The following is a 22,073-nucleotide window of genomic DNA, read 5'->3' as shown; positions in this document are numbered from 1 at the left end:
TCACTCTGTCTCTGTCTCTGTTCTTCCCCTTGTGCTCATTCTCTGGCTGGGAAATGTAGAAATTAAAACGCGGCTGCAGTTGACAATAAAAAGCCACAAAATTGAAATAATTTCTGTTGTAGGCGCACATTTAATTGTCTGCCTCTCTCTCTGCCCCCTCCGAACGGACTCGGTCAAGCGGCGTGCAACGAGGCACGGAACAGCAAGGGAAGATCACTCACTGATCAGCGGATATAGATATTCCATAGAAAGGGAAATTCTTTCGAAGAACTGTACCTGCACGTATGGGGATTAAAAGAATCAGAGAAGACTTTCCAAGAACACATTCATATACCCAATAAAAGGGCTCAGGAAGGGCATTAAGGAAAAAGGGATAGTGTAAGGGTTACGTTGAGGAGATCATAAAAGACTTTCAGCTCTTGGATTCTGCTGGAAATGAGCACAGATGATCACAGATCATAGCTGATGGTTAAGGATACAGGTACAGTCATCAAATTTATCCTAGAAGGATTGGAGAATCAAGACTTCACAAAGATGATTCCTCTCACGATTTCCCCCACAGTAATTTACGCAATGTGGGATTGGTAGATCATGTGCTGATCGTTGATCGTTGATCGATGGGGAGGAACAAAAGTCATACGTATATGTAATTAGCATCCAAATGAAGTCAATCAGAAAGTGATCAAGCGATCACATGCTCCTCCAGGGATCTCCATGGGGAAATCAAGTGATGTGCAGAAAATGCCACAGAAAAAGTGTAAATGTGTCAAATGATGATGATAATAGCGATAGTGAAGCAGGGGCCGAGGCTGGGGCTGATCATGTAACTTAAGACCTTACCCAACCGTGGATTGTCATGGCTCGACTCCGCCTCAGCACCACCCCCGCCACAAAAGCCGAAAAAAAAGACACAGAAAGAAAAAAAACATGGAGTGAAAAGTGAACCACTTATGGGGCGACCAGCCAGCCTCGTTTACGGGTCTTACATAAGGTACTCGCACTAGTAGTTGTGTTTATAACGATGACTGTGACTATAGCTGGGAGTGGGACCTGCCATGTATCCCGTATCACTCAGCGGGTGCACCACTCGAGGCTGCCGCAGGGACACAGTGGAAGGCATCCGGAGATCCTTTGTTTCCGTTTGTGTATCTGTGTATCTGTGCGAGCGTGACAGCAGCGTCATGCCCAAGATCTGAGATCTACTATGTGCCCGATGTGGAAGGGATAGGGATCGCTCAAGCTACCTGCTCCGGTCGTAGTCGTAGATTTTCCGCTTTTCCAAGAGTACTAAGCGCATGTGCGTACCGGTGTCGTGTTTGTTTATCCTGGGAAATATCTAAATGCTTGTGTTGCAACCTCACTCCACTTCTCTTTGCCTCCCTGCCCCTCTGCATCGGTATTTGTTCCCCTCTACTGCTCAACGGCTGTCACAAGTCTCGTTAAACATTTCGCTTTAATTTAATTGAATTTCCTCCATGGCTGTTTTCGGTTTAACTTAATTATGTCGGATTCGGAGTCGGAGGCCCTAACGTGGTGCAATTGTTTTACGCTCCAGTAAGAGGCTCTCATGGGGGTGGGTGCTCCAGTAAAAGCCTCCCCAATGGCAGGCGGAAATGGGGAAGAACCCACAAACCCACGATGATTGCAAATGCATAATTCAAAATTTCCAATGTATTTCTAAAGAAATTCCAGCCAATAAAACTAGTATGCTAATCAATTTGAATGAGGCTGCGATTGATACACAAAGGGGCGGTAGGGGGTAGGGAGGGGGGGCAACAAACATGCGCAGCTGTGCCAATGGCAATCGAACAAATCCCAACAAAAGCAGCAAAAAGTCTACGAAGACCTCCAAAACTATTGATACTCTCTCTTCGAACGATGGCCTCAGCTTCAAAATCAAAAATGTGGCCACATTTCTGTGGTCTTTGGGCTCTTCACTTCAGAGTCGATATAACCCCCGATCAAGCGAGGGTATACCCGATCCACAGCCACATCTAAAGCCAGCAGCAACAGGTTGAGCATAAATTATGATCAAAAGTTTAAATATTTATTTCTGCCACTTCCACTGCCGTGTGGCTGTGGCTGTGGCTGTGGCTGCTTCGAAGGGAAATCTTTTGGGCATATGTATGTAGTACCTGTATTTCTTTCGATGTGTGTAACTTTCACAAACACATTTCGGCCGCCCGTTGGTCAGCAACGTGCAACACAAGCAGGGGTAGGGGTAGGGGCAGGGGCAGGGGTACGGGTTTGTCGCCCAAGTCTTTTGTCTTTTCCGTGTTGTAGCTACAGCTCTTCTCCCTTTTCTACTTCTTTTCTAAGCTGCTTATGTAACCGAAATACAAAGACTGCCAACTCATGGCCAATCGAGGCCTGGCTGCTATGCCTACAAGGAGCTGCTATTCTGCTTGAAATGGAATCAGAAATCAAAGTTCATATCCTAAACTTTGGGCTAAGATCAGACTTTTAAAAATGCATATATTTTAGGAAAGAATTCCAGAGAAATCAAAATATGGATATGTTTTATCTTAGCTCTCTTCTGATGGCGCTTTCCGTTTGATCTGGGATCGATCTTAGATCTGGTCTTAGATCCATCACCTGCCCCTGTCTTACTTCATCCTCCTATGCCCCACAGACCACCCACAACGTCAGAGTCCAAGTCCAAGTCCAAGTCCGAGTCTAGCCTTTCGCAGCTCCACTTCCGCTGCAGCCCCACGTGGGCACCCACCCACATATAGCATTTTCAATACCCGCCTAATTGGCCCACTCTATGGTCACATTATGGTCGAAATGTGTTGTGTGTGTGTAGGCCTTTTTCTACAAAAAAGAGCCAACGGGGGCGTGAACTTCGATGTGGGCGTGGGCGTGGAGCAGTCAGCAGTTTCGGTAGCACGTGCTAAGCGACATCTTCCGATTGTCAGTGAAGAGACAGAGAGAGACATAGACAAATAGCAGAGGAGGAAGTAGAAAGAGAGGCAAAGACAGGCAGAGGCCCCTTCCCCCCCGCCACTAATGACTTCCTATTTTGGTGAAATTGTCAATTGGGCATCGTCGATGTGGGGATTAATTAGGCTTGTAAATGCCCAAAACGACAGGAAATCATTCCAACATTCTCCACGCTTCGGGCATGACAAACTTCCCCGTCCCCCTTCTACTCCTACTCCCATTCCGTCCGTCTTCCTTTGGCTCTTTGAATGCTAATGGCCGAGAACTCTAGCACCGAAAAAAGATGCGATCTACAATGGGATCTTCCTCTCTAATCAATTCATATATCTCTGATTCGAACTTTATCTCTTTCTGTGGTCTTATTTTTCTCAAATAATGCTTTATCTTTCACAAATCAATGAGTATTCTCTTCCATCTTGTATCGTATATACTATATATGCATTTTTAGGTATTTATATACTCATCTTTGAATCATTTTCAAAGGTTTAAACAATGCCTTTCCATTGCAATCCTTGCTCTCCATTCAAGCACTGAATTTTGTATATTTTTCGAGTTTGTGGTGCGAGTATGTATATGGCTATACACACACCTCTATAAGAACCACTTAATTGTTTTTTTATTTTTTGGCCAAACAGCAAACAGGCTCGTGCTTAGAGCTGGAGCTGGGACTTGGACTTGTGGGCCAATGCAGCTGCTCGGACACTGCGGACAGTTGGGTGCCCAAATCCGTGAACCGGTTTTCGTGCTCCAAACTGCTCCAAATCTAATGGAGTTTTGGCTTAGCCATTAGACAGAGTGAAGGGAGCCTGCCTGCCCGCGGGGTCTGCTTTCGCCGAGCGAATGCTAATTACAGCTCTCCGGGTCTTGGGCCTCTTGCCAGTGAGAGGCAATTGATATGATTCGGCTAGATTCGGCTTTGGTGGGATCTGTAGGGCCACCCCACCCCCCCTTCGATGGCCATGATTCATCGCTTGAACTCTGACTCGACATCTTTTGGGCTTTCCTCCTGCCACGAAACGAAACCAAAAACGAACAACGAACAGCACTAAAAACGCGCCACTGTCGAAAGGCCGCCAAAATGAAGAAAATCCCCAAAAGAGGGAACGGAGACCCGACTGGCGGGTTTTCCTCTCCGTCTGGGCCACCCAGTCTCGATCGCAGTCTCGGCCAGAGTTAGAGCCAGCGTCAGAGTCAGATTCAGATTCAGAGTGGTAGCGGGCTAAGATCGCCTCAGACAAGATCTGGGCTTTTGCAGTTTTGTAGCTGCGGCTGTGGCTGTGGCCGAATGCGAAACGAGTTTGGGTACACACACACAGCGGCAGCACTTTGTGGCGCGACTTTTGGGCAGCGCAACTCTCTTGAGTCTTTGTCCCGGCCACAAGCACACCTATGCACACACAGACAAGCTCAAGATCTTTGGCAAGATGGCGTCGGGTTAACCGGTTTGGGCCTCTCTTGTTATACACACTCAACGGAGATTTTGTAGAGATATCAGTCCTCCCCCCCCCCCCCCCCCCCCCCCCCTTCCCACACGCTGCTTGAACACCATCTCACACGCTCTCTCTCTCTCTTTCTCTGTTTGGCTCTCTTGCAGGTCTTGTGGCACTTGGACGCCTTTCGACGCTCGTTCCGGGGCCTTAACCAGCATGTATGCGGCGGCCAAGACTGTATATTCTGCGCTCTAAAGGTAAGTTCGAAACCAGTTCGAAATTTCGCGAATCTTGTGTACCCACTAAGCGGGTACACAAACCACACGACCACGAGGCATTGCTAAGCGTAGATTTACTCTTAAATATAATTTTTCTGGCATTTAAATCATGAAGAAACGCATATAATTAAATAATAATAGTATTAGTTCTGTATAAGTACGCGACGTGTGCAAAAATGAACTCTTTGTTGCTCTGGCTGCCTTCTGAGGACCGCTTTATTGATGCCCGCCCGAAAGTATGCAGCATAAAATTCATCTGCGAATCTCGGTTAAGAAAAAATGCCATGGAATACGCATTCGAGATCTGCTTCAAAGAAAATTCCTGTTCGTTTGAGGCAGTAAAATAAATTTGTCACAATTCTAAGAAGATTCAGATTTTGCACACAAGTAAATACATCCACTATTCCATAGAAATAAGACTGTAAAAATGTATCTACTATATTTATTTTTGGATTATTGGTGCCATACTTTCTTGGGATTGGAAAATTCACCTTATGATATGTGCATTTAAATAAGAGTCCCTTTCTGGCTTAAGCAGAAACCCAAACAAATAAAGCAATTAAGCGCCTGTTCGGACCAGGCCGGGCCAGGGCCAGGGTCAGGGTCAGGTCAGTCATAGAAACGTCTCTGGAAATTTTCCCACTCTGCTGTCTGCGCCCGTCTGGCTTTGGATGGATGCATTTTTAGATTTTCCACAGCAGATTTCTTTCTTTTCGCCTTAATTGCCCAGCCAGTCAAAGTGAGGAGGAACATGTTGTCTTGTCTCGCTTGTCCGTCTCCGTGTAGATCTCCGCTACCGGCACCGTCACCGATCCCGTCGTCATTTATTCACACGCACCCACCGCTCCCGCTCTCGTCAGCTGCCAAGTGCATGGTTTTCCATTTCCCAGTTTTTCAGTTTTCGTTGTTGTATTTCCCAGCCAGCCAGACAATTGCAGCAGTTGAGAAAGGATGTGTGTGTGGGGGTGGGGTAGACCGAATCCTTCAAGCCGAGAGTCCCTCGATCTGAAATCGTTTTCCCTGAGATCTTAACTGTATAGTAGCTGAGTGTAAGGTTCACACCCCATCCACTGCACACATGTGTTCCTGCGGCCTGTCGCAGATCCCGGCCCGGATAAGTCCTGGCCGCTGACAGGGGCACAGGGTCACAGGGTCACGCCCCGCTCAGGACCTGCAGGATCCGCTCTAGCGTGACAACCTTTCAACGCTCCTGCCCCGCTTAATAGTGGCCTAAAGTGATTAATATGCTTCTCACCTTTTCCAGTCCGAAATGAACTGAATTATGCAAATGTCTATTCGAAATCCTTCTGGGAGTCAATAAACTTTGACTCCCCCATCCAGCCAGCCATCAGAACTCCTGAGGCAAACTCCTACAACGAGAATTTCCATAAAGTGGAAAAACTGAACACACAGAAAACGAGTCGGAGTCGGAGTCAGAGTTAGAGTCACCCTCTCAATGCTTGTACAACCCAAGAAAACCAGACCAGACCCGACCAGAAGATGATCATCATCATTATCATTAGCCAGAAAGAATGAGAGAGGGGGAGAGAGGGATAGTGGGTAGGGGTAGGGGCAGCAGAAGAGGCTGTGGAGAGGAGCATCTTCCATGGTTAGGCCGTAGGCAAGCGACAAACTCGTGACGTTCGGGAAAAACTCGGTAACCGTCAAGACAAAAGGCAACGACGTGACTGTACTTTTGAGCAACGCAAACCACAGCGTTTCACAGGGTGTTCCCAGTTCTACCGCTCGCTCTCTCTCTCACTGTTCTCTCTGTTCGGTGTGTGTGAGTGTCTGCATTGATGACGTCGTTTGTCGACGACGAAGTGGAAAGTGTTGGCCGTTGGCTCCTTCTTGGGTCTCTTCGTTGGCTTTTGTTTTTGTTTGCCTGTTTTGTTTTGACTGCTTTGAACGCTTTGTTATCCCCCCCCCTCCCCACGGCACTGCACTGCCCACGTCTCTGGTTGCCATAGCCACTTCCCCCTAACGAAACCCCTTGTTTGCGACACAGGGTTGCCAGAGAAGCCGCTGAGAAGTGGTTGGGTCTTGGGAGGAGCGAAGACTTTTGTCTTTTCGCATTAATTATGCTTGGTGCTTGGTTCTTGGTTGTGGGTTCCCGGTTCCCGGTTCCCGGTTCTCGTTCCTCGTTTCTTTGGGAGATGGTCGGCTCTTTGGCTCCGCCACTTGTCGCTGCTCGGTTGAGTGGAGTCGCTCTTGGGCTAAATTAAATTTCCTTCCACCTCTGGCACCCACCGGCAGTAGCCCGCGGGAAAGACGGCAAGACTATTTAATTATGAAAATCGTCGGAGGGCGAGTGCTAGTGGTAGTGGGAGTTTGACTAAGAAAAGTAGAAGACATTGGCCCCTTTTGGTGGGAAACTCCCACGATTGCGATCACTTTGACCGTTCCGTTTCCCCCCGTTGATTGTTTCACTTTATATGCTTCACTTCAGCGTGGGTGTGGGGTACAGGGAAAGGTTCTCGACATCTGGCCATGCTTCAATGCACAATTCCCATTAAGAAAACCCCGCCATCCGCCAACCGGCATCGACTACTGATGGAAAAAATCACTCTTCCCCTGAACCAGGACGGTGACAAGGACAAACTCATTATTGCAGGTCCTCTTCTCGGGAAAGCAGTCTCTCCAGACCAGAGATCAATCCCAACAATCATGATGAGGCAGATACACATAGACACAGAGATACATAGATACATAGATACATAGATGATCGTGTGCCACATTGATAAGCCCTACAAATGGAGCACTCTCCAGCCCCAGCTCCAGACCCCAGCTCCAGCTCTTATCGCCACTCTAAGCTTTGTTTACTCTATCCACTCCAGATTTTTTTTCTGTGGGTTCTCTTTAATCTCGAACGTATCTATAGTAAGTGCAAACAAAGGTTTTTTTTTGTCGAGTGCAGCCTTTGATGCATTTCGCTGGCTCTTCTTGCGTTCGGGTTTTCGGGTTTGTTGTTTGCTCTGCTCAAGAGGGCATAAAAATGAAATTAACATGAATAAAGGTGGGCTAAGGGAGGCCAGGGCCAGGGCCAGTGCCAGCCAGGTAGATGGGATGGGCATGGCATTGCAGGGCAGAGAATCGTATTGCACGAGCATGGTAAATCAAGTGCTAATGGAAGAGCCCAGAGCCCCAGAGCCACTAGCCATCTTTAGGCACAACTCCAGTGTGGAATGAATCACTATCACTCTGCCCCAAGATCAGATATTCGACTGATGTTGTACGAGTACCCGTATGAATATCTCGCTTTAGCGACAAGCTTCAATTTTATTAAATTAAATTTTGATTGTTGTTGTTTTTGTCGAATTTATGCACTCGACGTGCTGTTTGAAGGTTGCTTTTGTGGGCAAACAAAAGACCATCTTTTATTTATTTGACTCTGAAGAGAAATGCAATCAAGAGTCTTTAATCATAGAAGTCATCAATTATTGAATGGTCTGCCTGCCTCATTCGCGACATCTGATCAGATCAATCCATCAAACTTCTTTGTCTTTTGTTTCGGTTATCGACTTGCGGGGAGATAGAAATGGTTAAGAACTGGTTAAGCAGTCTGAATTCTTTTAAAAGTTGAACTTTGGAGCACTGGTAAAACCCTTCCTGGTATACTTTTTCCTGCGCTGCTCTGCTTCTGTCGCAGTGCCATCCCCACTATCTCATTGCTGGCAGACGCCACTGTGGCTTGCGCTGTCCAATCAATCAATTTCTCCTTAACACCGATGCAGGCACAGCATGAGTCATGACCCGCACCCGAACCCGCACCCGAACCCGTCTCCAACTCCAACGAAAGCTACGGCTCGCTGTGTAACTTCCTCGCCGTGGCTCTCCTCCAGCTTTGAGCTTCATGAAAAGACAAGCTTTCAAGCAACAAGAGCGTTGCCTTAAAGCTTTTCTGCTGATCGGTGCACAAATGCTATGATCAAAGTTTGGCTATTTTACATACATATACATATGCTTGTATGGGGGGGGGGTCGCGTGTGCCTCCTCCCTCATGATACCTTGTGCAAGAGCGAGAGAGCGAGTGCATCTTCCCTGCACAACAGATATGTCTCTTTGTCTGTCTCTCTGTAGGAGTGGGAGAGGATAAGCAACAGTGACACGATAACGGATAACGTGCATCGGAACGTGGCTCCCCCCCCCACCCCCCCCCCCCGCCCACCTTTCCATGCCCTCTCTACACCCGCTTTAATCTGAAAGATATAAAATGAAATTTGGTTCCCTCGTGTTTTTCCCTCTCTTTGTTTTTTTGTCTGTTATGATCGGTTTCGTTTTTGATGCTCGCTTTTTTTGTGGTTTTTTTCTGTGTTTTGTGGGTGAACCTTGGTATTGGTCGAATCGGTTTAATTTACTTGGGGGCTTCTTGGAAATTCAGCGTGTTGCTGGGTCGGCGATATTTAGTGCGTCACTGGCCTGGGATGCGGTAATAGTCGCGCGCGTTTCCGCTTACAACTCTGAGTCACATTTGGAGTCGGAGTTGGAGTTGGAGTCTGATCTGCCAAACCATGGCCACAGACGACTCCAAACGAGTTCTACATCGACTATTATCTAAGTCTTGAGATGATTGGGAGATTTCTGCTCGACGATCCTGATGCCACTTGAGCGGCTGCCCGTTCGTCGTCGTCTTCTTCTTCTTCTACGTCTTCTGGCTGCATTTGTCATTTGAATTAAGGCAAATCTGGGTAGCCAGCCACAGGGTGACTCCTGTCAGAGAGCGTGGCCGAGAGAGTCAAAGCAGAGAGAGAGCCTACTTGTCGTTTACCTGCTCACCCAAGCCATTTACCTGTTTGCCCTACTACTCGTACAAGACAAACTCCCCCCTGTTTCGGGGTTCTTGTTCGTCTCGTCTCGCCACCAAACCGGTCCTGTCCCCGTCTCTTTCCCTCTCTCTCTCTCTCTCTCTGCCCAAACGTCTTTTGTTTGCCGATGCGCTCCGCGCTCTTTCGTTGGGTCCAAAACCGTGCGGCCCAAACAAGTTTCAGTCGCGAGACAGTGCGGACGTGTTCGATCCAACCATCCAGAAACAGCAGAAACCATAACCGAGAATCCAAAAATCGCGCGCGCGGCAAAAAACGCTGATTTCAATCATATCTTGTTTTTTTTTTTTGTATTTTGTTTTATCTGAATTTTGAGTGTGTGCCGTGCCGTGCCGTGCCGTGGCTGACAAAAGTTGAAGATTGAAAAGACCAACCGTGCAACAAAAACAACAAGTTGTTTGACTGGCAAAAGTGCAAAAAGTGCTTTTTAGCTGGAAAACCATTTGGGATTTGGATAACCCAGCGAGAATCGAGCCTGGAATACATGAATACTACTCCTTCTATTATAATGCCGGCGTAAGTTCTACACAGAGTGCCGCACTCGGGGTTTGCCACACCAAAGTTTTGTTTATTTTCAAGGGAAGTTTGTTGATTTTTCCAGTGGATCGTCTTACCTTTTGCCAGATCATTCCAGTCGGTATTTGAGATGGGCCATCAGGTCTGGGTTTCAATCTTACAGTTGAGAATTGTGAGCTGTTTTGCATGGTCTTCCGATCTCGGCTCAAATCGATTTCCAGTTATAGCCATTGACTCTCTGGCTTTGTTTTGTCTTCATGTTCGCCATGTGTCCATATAGCGGTACGGCACTGAGCCACTGAGCCACAAAGCCACCGCTAACTTGTTTCCAACGCAGTTTTTTTGGCCTTTTGTGAGAGACATCTTTTGGTATGTAAATGTTGGCCAAAGCCCCCCACTGCCCCTTACCCCTGTAACCACCTGCCTGCCACAGTGGGCACTCTGCTAATGCATTTATGCTGCATATTAAAGATTAATCTGCTCATCGCACGCAGCTCAAAGAGTGCCATGGCTTCTCAGGCCAATTGTCTTTCCCTAGGGAAAGTCCAGAGAATCACGCGATTCCCCATCCAGATATACATATATGTACATATATAAGAAGAGAGACTAGCTAACATTTAAGTGCAATTTGTGGGCCAAGCCAATGAGGGGGGGGAGAGCACTCGAGCACTTTGCATTTTCAATTTGCATTGCCAGGCCATAAAAACCAGTACCCAGTACCCAGTACCCAGGCCCCTCTGCACCCCTCCGTCGACCGACAACTGGTCTCCGCCCCCACTTGAAATGCAAGCCATCAACCCGAGCCGGAGCCGGAGCCCAAACCCGAGACCCAACGAAAGACTTGGGCCACAAACTCCGCTTTAGGCCCCGTCTTCAGTGTCACCATCCTTACCATCATCATCATCATCATCATCCCCATCGATACGAGCATGAATGCCTCGATTTCTTTGGCTTTCGTCTCTGTCTTTGGAGCCTGCCAGCATATTAATGCGTGGATTCTTGGGGGCCAGCCACTCGGAGAGATACATATGTACATATGAGTATTTATGGTTAATTCTCAAAATGCTGGCGCATGTCTGGCATGTGTAAAAGAGCCCCCCATTAGCCCCCCAGTTGGACGATTGGCAGCCGGCTCACGTGCCTCGGGCCTGGCCCAAGGCTGGGCCCGGCGGTCACCTGTCGTCTACCTGAGCGTCGCCTCCTTCTCTCTATTACCACTCTTCGCGGCTGTCTACCTTCTTGGCCGTGCAATCTGTGCATCTTTCGGGTTGGTCTATCTGCCAGGTATCTGCAGCATCCTTTTGTCTGTGGCAGGTTGCACGTGTTCGGAGTTCTCACATTTGCCTGCCAGTTCTCCCTGGTCTCGCAATCTCTCAATCTTTGGCTGGGAAAAAGGTCAGTTCTTGCTGTTGTCTCTGTCTCTGGCTCTTGCTCTTGTTGCCGCTGTAATTGCGGAAACAGCGGCAACAGTTTTGCCATAAAATTTCGTTTTAGCCCCCGCTTGTGGCTTAACAATTAAAGCTCATAAATCATGAGACTCCAGCAGCAAAAAAGCAACAAAAGACCGTAATAATAATAATAATAAATGAAAAGATTTAGCTGCAGGCCAGTGGCTGTTTCCAGCTTGTTTGCATTTCAAATACAAAACCGCTCTCAAATCCATCTGCAGCTGTCTGCCTGTATCTGTATCTGTATCTGTATCTGTATCTCTGTCTGTGTCTAGCTCTTTCTGTTGCTGAATGATTGAGATTGAGGTGTGCAAAGATCTATAAATAGTGCCAGCCATGTTTCAAGGACTACAAGTTCCCCTTCGAGTGCTCAAAAGCAAAAGCAAAACAAAAACCCAAAACACAATCCACAAAGTCCACACAAAGATGAGGGCTAAAATATTAGACAGAAAACACTGGCAGAAGATCAATTGGAAAACATGGGAGCTACAGAGTCCAGGAAATCTAGTGGTTACAACACTTTCCAGGGCTAAGATCCTCGTCTCCAATGACAGCCTCTTCGGTTCCCTTTGGGGCCCACATCGAGTCAATTGTTGGCCAACAAATATTCGCCAACACTCGTGGTGTGGCAAGACGGGTTGGTCCATGGCCGGGGGATTGGGCCATCGAATGGGTGGCCCTCAGCTAATGGAAATTAAAGAGCGTGACGTGTGCTCTGGACTAATTAACATGCAACTGTTTTGTCCAATGAATGGGCAATTACAGATACACCAGTGCACACTCCCCCCCCCTCTCCCCCTTCCACCTGACGTCTGTTTAGTTGGAAAAACAATTAGGGAAAAAAGTAAAACTGGAAATCGTTTGGGTTTTCGGAGTGTCCCCGGCCCCAACTTCCGCTCGGCTTTGCCGCTTATTAAACACTTTTTTTTGTACCCCTCTTGTGTCATAAACAGTCCAGAATTGTCACAAAAGTGCAGTCAACTCGAATCGTTGTTTTGTCGTTGGATGTTAGCCACTTTTGGGTGGGGTCTTCGTCGCCCTCTTCCTTCCTGTGGGGTCTAGCGCCATCTGCAGATGGTTTTTCCTGAAAGAGTCTCCGAATAGAACGTAGATTTGAGGTGTGTAGGAAGGTATGGGATTGGATTGTTTGTTTCCACTTTACTCTGCTTAAACTCCTTCTTTTGCGATATTTTCAATAGTTTCCCTGAGCCTTGATGTTGCCCCAATGGCGAATTCCTTATGTTTCTGGATGGCTTTCTCTTCTCCAAACCCTCGCCCGCTCTCTTCTCTCCTCCTCGCATTCGAAGGCTTCTTCCTACCTTTGAATCAGTGCTCTCCCTTGGAATCCATACACTCACTTTTGCTGAATGTCCACCCCCCTCTCCCCTTCCCCCGTAGCCCTTTTTCGGGCCACTTTAGCCAGTTGACAAGTGTTAATTGTGCCGATTCCCAATTCGATTCCAAGTATCGCATGTCTATAAAAACGACTGCGACTGCGACTGCGAGTACGTGTAGTATATCCCATATGTTGGTATCGGCATTATTTGTTCTCGCTGCTGTTGTTGCTCTTGGCCAAACAATTGTAATTGGCAGTGCCAACAAAAGCAAAAGTGAAAAAAAGGCGTTTACAGAGAGCCATATGTCGCATATGGCGTCATTCCGTGTCGGGTCTGGCTCTGGCTCTGGCTCTGGGACTGGGCCTGGGCCTGGGGCTGGGGCTCTGGGGTCGACTCTTGGCATCAGGTTCTATTTAGAGCGACTTCATTTTCAAGGCGTCAGCAGTTGTCAAGTGGAAAACATTAGAGCGCTGACCGCTGCACATGAAACTCGAAGTTGCCGCAAACTGCTGCATTGGCACTCTGCTCAGTGGAAGGTGGATAGCTATCAGGCGATGAAGGAGGTGGAGAACTTTGGGTCCGAGTCTGGACCGGTTTGAGGCGAAACGAAACTTTCGATCGGCCCGCAAATGAGGTCGAGACCAAAAGCGAAAGTCCCGAAAGCCAAGCTCTGTTCTTCGGCCAGTTGTTGCTGTTTTGTTTTTGCATTTTGGGGTGTGCCTGGCCTGGCCCAATGAACTCTCCATCTAGCACTCCCCTCACTCCCCTCGATCCCCCAGCACGTGCCCAGGCGAAGTCCGAGTTCAAATCGATAGCTTTGTGGCTCAGGTTTTGATTTCCCTGCAGTTTCGTATTTGTTTACCGTTGGGTCTTTTGCCCACTTCCGTTCTACGACGTCAACGTCTTTGGGCACTTCCCCCTGTCGGCGCTGACTCAGGGAAACAGTCCCCTGGCAAACCCCGAGTCGCCTCCTCGAAGAGGTCTCAGCGAACTGACCTAAGCAATTTTTTTCGAAACAAACCTTACAGTGAAATGCCCAACTGAAAGCCCAGCGAAACCCAATCGTCCAGCGGATCACCCCACGGAGCAGCATGATCAAGTTTCGGTACAAGCGAAAGGAGCCCACGAATGTGGTGGCGCAGGGAGGATGCTCGGGAGCAGCCCCACCGAGCCACGGCCAAGGAGCCCCCCTGGCGGCACCGCCGTCAGCAGCGCCCCTGCAGCACCAGCAGCTGAATCAGCTGATCAGCAACAATGGCACCCTGCCGCGTAGCAGTCCCCGGAAGCTGATGATGATGGAGGCGGGTGGCGAGGGTGGAGCCCACAAGGCGGCCACCCTGACGCGCCAGAGCAAGCAGAAGGCGTCGGTGAGTGCCCTGGCCAAGGTGGCCAGCAGCGTGGAGCTGGCGGTGATGGGCTACAACAACAACAACAACAGCCACAACATGGGAAATGGAACAGCGGAGAGAGATCGCTGCATCAGTGCGGTCATTGTAAGTCCAGGAATAGCCTAGGATAAGATTAGAAACGCCCTAGCAATGCCTCGTCCATAGACCAATCGATCCGCCCTGAGCCCGGCTATAATCGTACTCTTCTCTCTCTCTCGTGTCTCCCAAAACAGGAACTCTTCCAGCAGCTGCAGACCAGCTCGGAGCCCGCCCTCTGCCCGGAACCGCTGAGGCGGGCCCTGGCCAGTGGACCCTTGGCTGGGCGACGGTTCCCCTTGGGTTGCCTGGGCGACGCGGCCGAGTGCTTCGAGCTGCTGCTGCATCGCGTCCACTCTCACATCTCCGCGGACGATGGCGACTCGTGCGAGTCGAGTGCCTGCATCGCCCACCGGCGTTTCGCCATGCGCGTCATCGAGCAGAGCGTCTGCAAGTGCGGGGCCAACTCCGAGCAGCTTCCTTTCACGCAGGTGAGTCGCTTGAACTACCGCACAGGTGTACAGGTGGCAGGCGGGTTAACGGTCTAGTCTCCTTCCTCCTCCACCGATTGGTGCTGCCCCCAGCGATCGGGGCATCGCGATCAGTGATCGAATCACAGCCAGAGCTCCGACGTGGGCCTCAGCATTGGAACACCTGCAGCACTTGCACCGTCTGCCACATGAGTAACTGTTTACCGATCGCTGTTGATCTTGGGTGATCTTGGGTGATGGCAGAAAAACGGGTTTGCGCCATGCAGATGCAGAAATGAGCTTGAAAAGCCGCTGAACCAGTTTCCGAGAGCGACCGACTGGCTGACGGGGCAGATAGACACCAACGTAGAACCGACCCTTAAAAGGGGCAGATCACTGATCGAGCTGCGATCTGGGGCTTACGTCAGCACGTGCCACAGCGACTGTGGGAGTCGCACTTCCGCCTTGACCATAACCAAAGCCACACCACCTCTGACTACTGTTCTGTACGGCTCTGACTATATTCTTTGTTCGGTATCCCCCTCAGATGGTGCACTATGTGTCCGCCTCGGCCCTTACCTCGCAGAAGAGCCTGGCCATGCAGAGCCACCAGCAGCTGAGCTTCGGCCAGCTGCTGAGGGCTGCCGGCAACATGGGGGACATACGCGACTGTCCGGTAAGTAGACCCCACCCCACCGAAAACCTCTGCCGACGCACAGCAGCTCATCCGTTCTGTTTTTTTTTGCGCATCCGTAGAACACCTGTGGAGCCAAGATCGGGATACGCCGGGCCCTGCTCAACCGGCCCGATGTCGTCTCCATTGGCATCGTTTGGGACTCGGAAAGACCCGCGGCCGACCAGGTCCATGCCGTGCTGAAGGCCGTCGGTACGAGCCTGCGGCTGGCCGACGTCTTCCATCAGGTCAGCGAGCAGCGCTGGGCCCAGCAGGCGCAGCACGAGCTGGTGGGGATCGTCTCCTACTACGGCAAGCACTACACCACCTTCTTCTTCCACACGAAGCTGAAGGTGTGGGTGTACTTCGACGACGCCAACGTCAAGGAGGTGGGTCCCAGCTGGGAGGGGGTGGTGGACAAGTGCAGTCGCGGCCGCTACCAGCCCCTGCTGCTGCTCTACGCGGTGCCCCAGCCGCCCAGCTCCGCGGCGGGCATGGAGCAGCTATCCATCACAGGATCTCTGCCGTCCCCGGCCGCCTCCATCACTGCGGCGGGACTGGCCTCTTCGGTGGTGCGCCGGGCGGTGACCCCCAGTCCGGAGAAGCCCTGCCTGGGCAGCACCCGACGGGCGATTACGCCCACGCCCCTGCGCACGCCCACCAACGACTACCAGAACCTGAGTGTCATCCAGAAGAACATCTTCCCCATGCCCATGCCCATGCCCATGCCGATGGCCATGCCTATACCCATGTCGAACGGGGCCGGCACCGATGAGACGGATGCCTACATCAGCCGCAAGACCGTCGAGCACGTGCTGAGTGCCCAGTACCAGAACCTCAGCGTCATCCAGGACAAGATCAACGGCGGCGCCGGTCCCGGATCTGCGCCACCATCCAGTGGCGACAAGGACGGCGGCTTCCTCAACCGAAAGCCCATCGAGGCGATGCTCAGCGCCCAGCTGGCGCGCCGGCAGCACCTCCAGCTGCAGCGCAGCCACAGCGCGGAGTCGAGCTCCGGCCACGCCTCCAATGGGTCCAACGGCAGCTCGCCGCCCAGCGACGGCCTGACCATGCCCGAGCACCTAAACCAGCCCCGGAGACGTGACTCCGGCAACTGGTCGGGGGACCGGAACAGCGCCAGCTCCGCCAGCTCCACCACCCTGGACAATCCCTACCTGTACATGGTGGCCAAGCGGGGTGTGGCGGCAGTGCCGCAGAGTCCGACGCGCCACGGCCTGCCGTACGACCCCGGCTACGACTCCTTCTCGCTGAGCTCCACGGACTCGTACCCGCCCAAGCACATCCTCAATCCCCAGCTGGCCAAGATACCGGAGGCAGCCATGGGAATGGGGGCCGGGCCGGGAGGCGTTCAAGGAGCAGGAGTCGGCCATGGCATGGCCCTGTCCGGGGACTGCGAGAAGCTCTGCCACGAGGCGGACCAGCTGCTGGAGAAGTCGAGAATCGTGGAGGAGTCGCACGACCTGGAGACGGCCCTGGTGCTGTGCAACGCGGCCGCCGGCCGGGCCCGGGCCGCCATGGACGCGCCCTACAGCAACCCCCACACGATGACCTTTGCCCGGATGAAGCACAACACGTGCGTGATGCGGGCCCGCAGCCTGCACCGACGCATCCTCGTGGAGAAGGGCGCCGAGTCGGAGGCCATGCCCGAGCTGAAGCACATGCGGGAGGGCAGCACCAGCAGCGTGAAGCACGTGCGCCAGAACAGCAAGGACCGCACCCTGGAGAAGGAGCAGATCCAGCTGCAGCTGCAGATGCAGATGCAGCAGCAGATGCCCAGCGCCGTGTCCAAGAGCATCGAGATCTACGCCACGCTCCCCAAGCGGAAGAGCCCGCTGAAGGCCCTGGCCGCCGCCGCCTCCGCCTCCGCCGTCGGCATGGACGACAATGCCATCGAGTACGAGCAGCAGGTGGTCGTTAGTAGTCCGGCCAGCCAGAAGCCGGAGCGGGAGAGCCGCTCGCTGTTCGGGCGCAAGGACAAGGACAAAGACAAGGAGAAGGAGAAGCGCAGCCGGAGCGAGGACCGGAACAAGCTCACGCGGGAGTTCTCGCTGACGGAGACGCTGCTGGTCAACGCCAAGGACACCCTGAAGAAGCACAAGGAGGACAAGGACGAGAAGAAGGAGAAGGACAAGAGCGGCAAGAAGCAGCACAAGATCCGGCGCAAGCTGCTCATGGGGGGCCTCATCCGGCGCAAGAACCGCTCCATGCCCGATCTCACCGAGGCCGTGGACGACGCCGCACCACCGGCCAGTGCCCACCACCACCACCACCACCTGCACCATCCCTGCTCCCAGCCCGCTGCCCTCTTGGGCAGCTCCGTGGACGACAGTGCCGTGGGTCTGGGCAAGCACGCCTTGGCCATGAGCGGCTACATCTCCGAGGGCCACTTCGACTATCCCGGCCCTGGGGCGTGCGCCAATGGGGGAGGAGGTAGCGGCAGCGGCAACGGCAACGGCAGCGGGAGCAATCCCAATCCCAACCTGGAGCGCAGCAAGCTGATGCGCAAGAGCTTCCACGGCAGCGGCCGCCAGCTGACCATGCCCGTTCCGAAGGTGGCCCCGCCGCCGCCCATGCGGACCAGCTCCGCCCTGACGCCCCACCAGCAACAACAGCAGCAGTTCCACCACGAGGCCAATCTGTCGAACCTCTCCGCCATGAGCTCGAACACCTCCATTAGCGAGGACTCCTGCCAGACCATCATCACCACCTGTGCCCAGGTGCACTCCGAACAGAGCCCGCTCAAGGACATGCAAATGCTGGGCATGGCCCAGGAGGAGCTGCCACTGCCGCCGCCGATGGAGCTGCCCCCGTACCCGAGTCCCCCGCACTCCGTTTGCCACTCGCGGCAGGCCAGCGAGGACTTCCCGCCGCCGCCGCCACCCGAGCTCGATCTGGAGCCGCTGAACCAGCAGCTCAGCCAGCTGCAGCAGCTGGAGGCGGCCAACAAGCAGCAGCGCCAACAGCAGCTGGACTCGCTCGAGGGCACCACCAGCATCCTGGCCCAGCTGCAGCAGCGCCAGCATCTGCTCAAGCTGCGCAAGGAGCAGACGGGAGCCGGCGCCGGCGGCGACACCACTTGGCTGAAGGAGCTGCAGGCCAAGCAGGCCGCCGACCTGCGCACGATGCAGCGCAAGCTGGAGGCCTCCTCCCCCAGCAGTGTCCGCGATCTGGCGCACCGGTTCGAGCAGACGGCCACCATCCGGTCGTACGCTTCGCAGGAGCTGCTGGCCCAGCCCCAGCCCCGCACCCAGATGAACGGCCTACCCAGCCAGGCGAAGCTGGACGCCGATGAGGTGGACTGTGCGGGACCAGTGCGTGCCTCCCTCCAGCTGCCCCATCAGCTGATGCTGCCCAAGCCCAAGTACGAGATGTCGCAGTCCCAGATCGCCGAGGAGATCCGCGAGGTGGAGCTCCTCAACTCGATGGTGCAGCAGACGCTCAACCAAAGTGCCGCCGCTGGCGCAGGAGCTGGTGTGGGTGTGGGCGTGGGGGTGGGTGGAGGTGCCCCACCAAAGCGGGTGAAGAAGAAGAGCGTGTCGTTCTGCGACCAGGTGATCCTTGTGGCAACCGCCGGCAACGAAGAGGACGATGACTTCATACCCAACCCGATACTGGAGCGCGTCCTGCGCACCGCACAGCACCCGAACGAGAAGGTAACGGCCCAGATGATCCAGCAGCAGCAGCAGAACATGCTCAGACTGCAGACAGAGCCACAGCCCCGACAACAGCAGCAGCAGCAGCAGCAACAATTGCAGCTGCAACATCAAGTGCAGCAACAGCAGCCCTCTCCCATGCTGGGAAGACCAGCGGCAACGGACATGCAGCGATATGTGCAGAGAATGCAACAGCAGCAGCAACAGCAGCAACAACAGCAGCAGCAACAGCAACAACAGCAACAACAGCAACACCAGCAGGAGATGTACCGCCAGCAGACGCAACAGCAGCAGCATCGCACTAGCATGAGTGGCCTCGTCAACCAGCAACATTTGCAACTGCAACAGCAACAGCAACAGCAGCAGCAGCAGCAGATCGATTCCCAGTACACCAGCATGCACCGGCCACTGCATCATGCCCATCTTCTGCCCCAAAGCTACTCAGTGCAACTGCAGAAACACCAGCAACAGCTGCAACAGCAGCACCAACAGGCATCGCCGCAACTGAGCCTAGGATACTTCAGCAGTGGTCAGGCAGCGGCCAACGAGCAGGTGCCACTGCCATCGCCTTATCAGCGAGTGCCCCTGCCACATGGCTACCAGCCCCCCGGCGGACCCTACTACCCCTTGCCAGCCCAACAGCAGCAGCAGCAGCAGCCGCAACAGCTTATTATTGCCAATGGAAAACCTGCCCAGAAGAAGGTCAGCTTCGAGCCAGGGACCAAGGGCGAAGCCGACTGCCTGCCACCGCCACCGCCGCCGCCCCAAACGAAGCTGGCCCTGCAGAATGGTCTGCCCGAGTCGGCCAGCCCAGGAGCTCCCGGCTCGGCCCCGGCGGCCATCACTGCCATACCCACCCGCGTCTACAACAATGCCATCGTGAAGGCCTCGGCCAAGGCCGTGGAGTGCAATCTGTGCCGCAAGCGCCACGTGATCGCGCCAGCCGTCTACTGCACGAACTGCGAGTACTATCTGCAGATGCTGAACCAGCGCAGATGATGCACTCCCTCAGCGGGACATCGATTGTCTCTAGTGTAACTTTCTAGCCGTACATGGAAACTGTTAATCTCAAGCAACGCAATGCTGCCACGTCGCCCCTAAGGATCCCACGGGATGTAAATAGGTCGTAGGTCTAAGAGTAGGACTGGAGGAGGAGAGGAGAGGAGAGTAAGGAAGGTCCAGCTGAAGGAAGCTCGCTGCCAGGCGGAGGATGAACGTGACTGGAGGTCCCGCACAGTCCTTCTATGGTTCCACATGAGAAGTACCAACTGTGCCCCACCCGCCCCCTACACACACACACACACAAACGCACACATCAATGTTCCCTGGCACACGCACACAAGCATATACGCACCAACGCCCCATATATACTTGCCCCGAAATTAACACCAATTGTCGCTCCACATCGAACATCGATCAATGCATTCCCCAACAACATACCACCCCAGCCTGGCCGGCCCCCTCGCTGCCACACTAACCGCATAAGTGTTTTTTTTTACTATTCATATTCATATTTTGATACATTGATACATTTGATTCATATGGTTAGCCAGAAGTTTGAAACTCAGTCGCTGAGCTTCCTTTTGCGAGCTGTTGTCCAACGACACTCGCATCTCTAAATTGTTTTTCCATACACTAGAGATATGTATGCATAGTTTTAAATTATTACATAACTATTTGATTTTGACTTTTTTTTGTAATCTTCGTACTTAAATAGCATTTAACTACATTCAGAAGACGATTTTTTGAAATCTATTTTGCATTTGAACGATTTTGTGTATTTATAGTTCTTAAGTCGACCTAATATACTATATTTAATGATTTTATAATGATTTTTTTTTATACAATTTCTCTTTGCAGAAAACGAGTAACGAGAAAAGAGATGTCTGCATCCACAAAAAGATTGCTAAAGAATTATTTTTCTAAAAAAATAAATACAAAAAATAAAAATAAAAGCAATTGTTTTCTTATTTTGGCAGTGGATTTTATTTGTTAAACTATTACAAAAAACAGATGCCTAATTTGTTTCATTTTAAGGAAAAGTTTTCATTTTTCAACTTGAACTGTAACGGAAAATGTTCACAGTGGCGCTGCGGAGCATTTCATGTAGCTGTCATGTAGAACTCCTGTAAAAAGTATGTAGAAACTCCAGCTATGGTCGTATGACACTACATTACGACATTTCATATACGACATTTTACATATCATGTAGATATGTAGAGGTGCCAGTTTATACAGGGAACATGTCGCTAACGAACTTACCGAATTAGATCCCAGGGTCCTCGGCTCTGGTTCTGAAAGTCCTTTTTTCCGATGACAGTCGATTGGCAGAACTCTCCCGATCACGGAGAGGCATGCCTCGCACAGATCGGTCCGTAAATAGTTGAGATATAGCGTGCAGAAGATCGGTGAAGGACCCACTCTCCCAGAATCGTGAGGGTCCAGACTGTCGTTCGGCATCACAATCTCGACTTCGAAAATGAGGCCGATTTTTTGAAAATTTAATGATGGTTACATCATGATTTTTTGCGAAAATCGTGAAGAAATGGATGTCCTTTTTTCCGATGGCAGTCGATTGGCAGGACTCTTCTGATCACGCAGAGACATGTCTCGCACAGATTGGCTTCCGTAATGCAGAGATATAGCGTGCAGAAGAAACCAGTATTTTAACGAAATGCAAATCCAAGTCTTCGGAAGGCTATATCTTAGACAAATCGGGCCAGATCGTTGAAGGAACCACTCTCCCAGGATCGTGAGGGTCCAGACTGTCGTCTGGCATCACAATCTCGACTTCGAAAATGAGGCCGATTTCTTGAAAATTTAATGATGGTTACATCATGATTTTTTGCGAAAATCGTGAAGAAATTGATGTCCTTTTTTCCGATGGCAGTCGATTGACAGGACTCTTCTGATCACGCAGAGACAAGTCTCGCACAGATCGGCTTCCGTAATGCAGAGATATAGCGTGCAGAAGAAACCAGTATTTTAACGAAATGCAAATCCAAGTCTTCGGAAGGCTATATCTTAGACAAATCGGGCCAGATCGTTGAAGGAACC

At 51.7% G+C, this 22,073-nt stretch overlaps 1 protein-coding gene across 3 annotated transcripts in view; it reads left to right on the top strand.

Annotated features, from left to right (window-relative positions):
- Positions 1 to 20,845, top strand: part of LOC108160864 — a 48,804-nt gene extending 27,959 nt beyond the window's left edge. For 2 of the 3 annotated variants that reach the window (XM_017295129.2, XM_017295146.2), the window contains 4 exons: positions 4,538 to 4,630; positions 14,397 to 14,690; positions 15,217 to 15,345; positions 15,426 to 20,845. In XM_017295129.2, the coding sequence (XP_017150618.1) occupies positions 4,538 to 4,630; positions 14,397 to 14,690; positions 15,217 to 15,345; positions 15,426 to 20,015 (5,106 nt within the window). In that variant the 3' untranslated portion in view covers positions 20,016 to 20,845. Of the gene's footprint in view, positions 1 to 4,537; positions 4,631 to 9,610; positions 9,991 to 13,803; positions 14,269 to 14,396; positions 14,691 to 15,216; positions 15,346 to 15,425 lie in introns of those variants that run through there. The other variant, XM_017295137.2, reaches the window with a different exon arrangement.
- Positions 20,846 to 22,073: the final 1,228 nt, after the last annotated feature.

Source organism: Drosophila miranda, chromosome XL (genome assembly GCF_003369915.1).
Source record: "Drosophila miranda strain MSH22 chromosome XL, D.miranda_PacBio2.1, whole genome shotgun sequence".
Classification (NCBI taxonomy): Eukaryota; Metazoa; Arthropoda; class Insecta; order Diptera; family Drosophilidae; genus Drosophila; species Drosophila miranda.
Note: the sequence above shows the minus strand (reverse complement) of the source record. Positions and strands in the feature narration are given on the sequence as shown.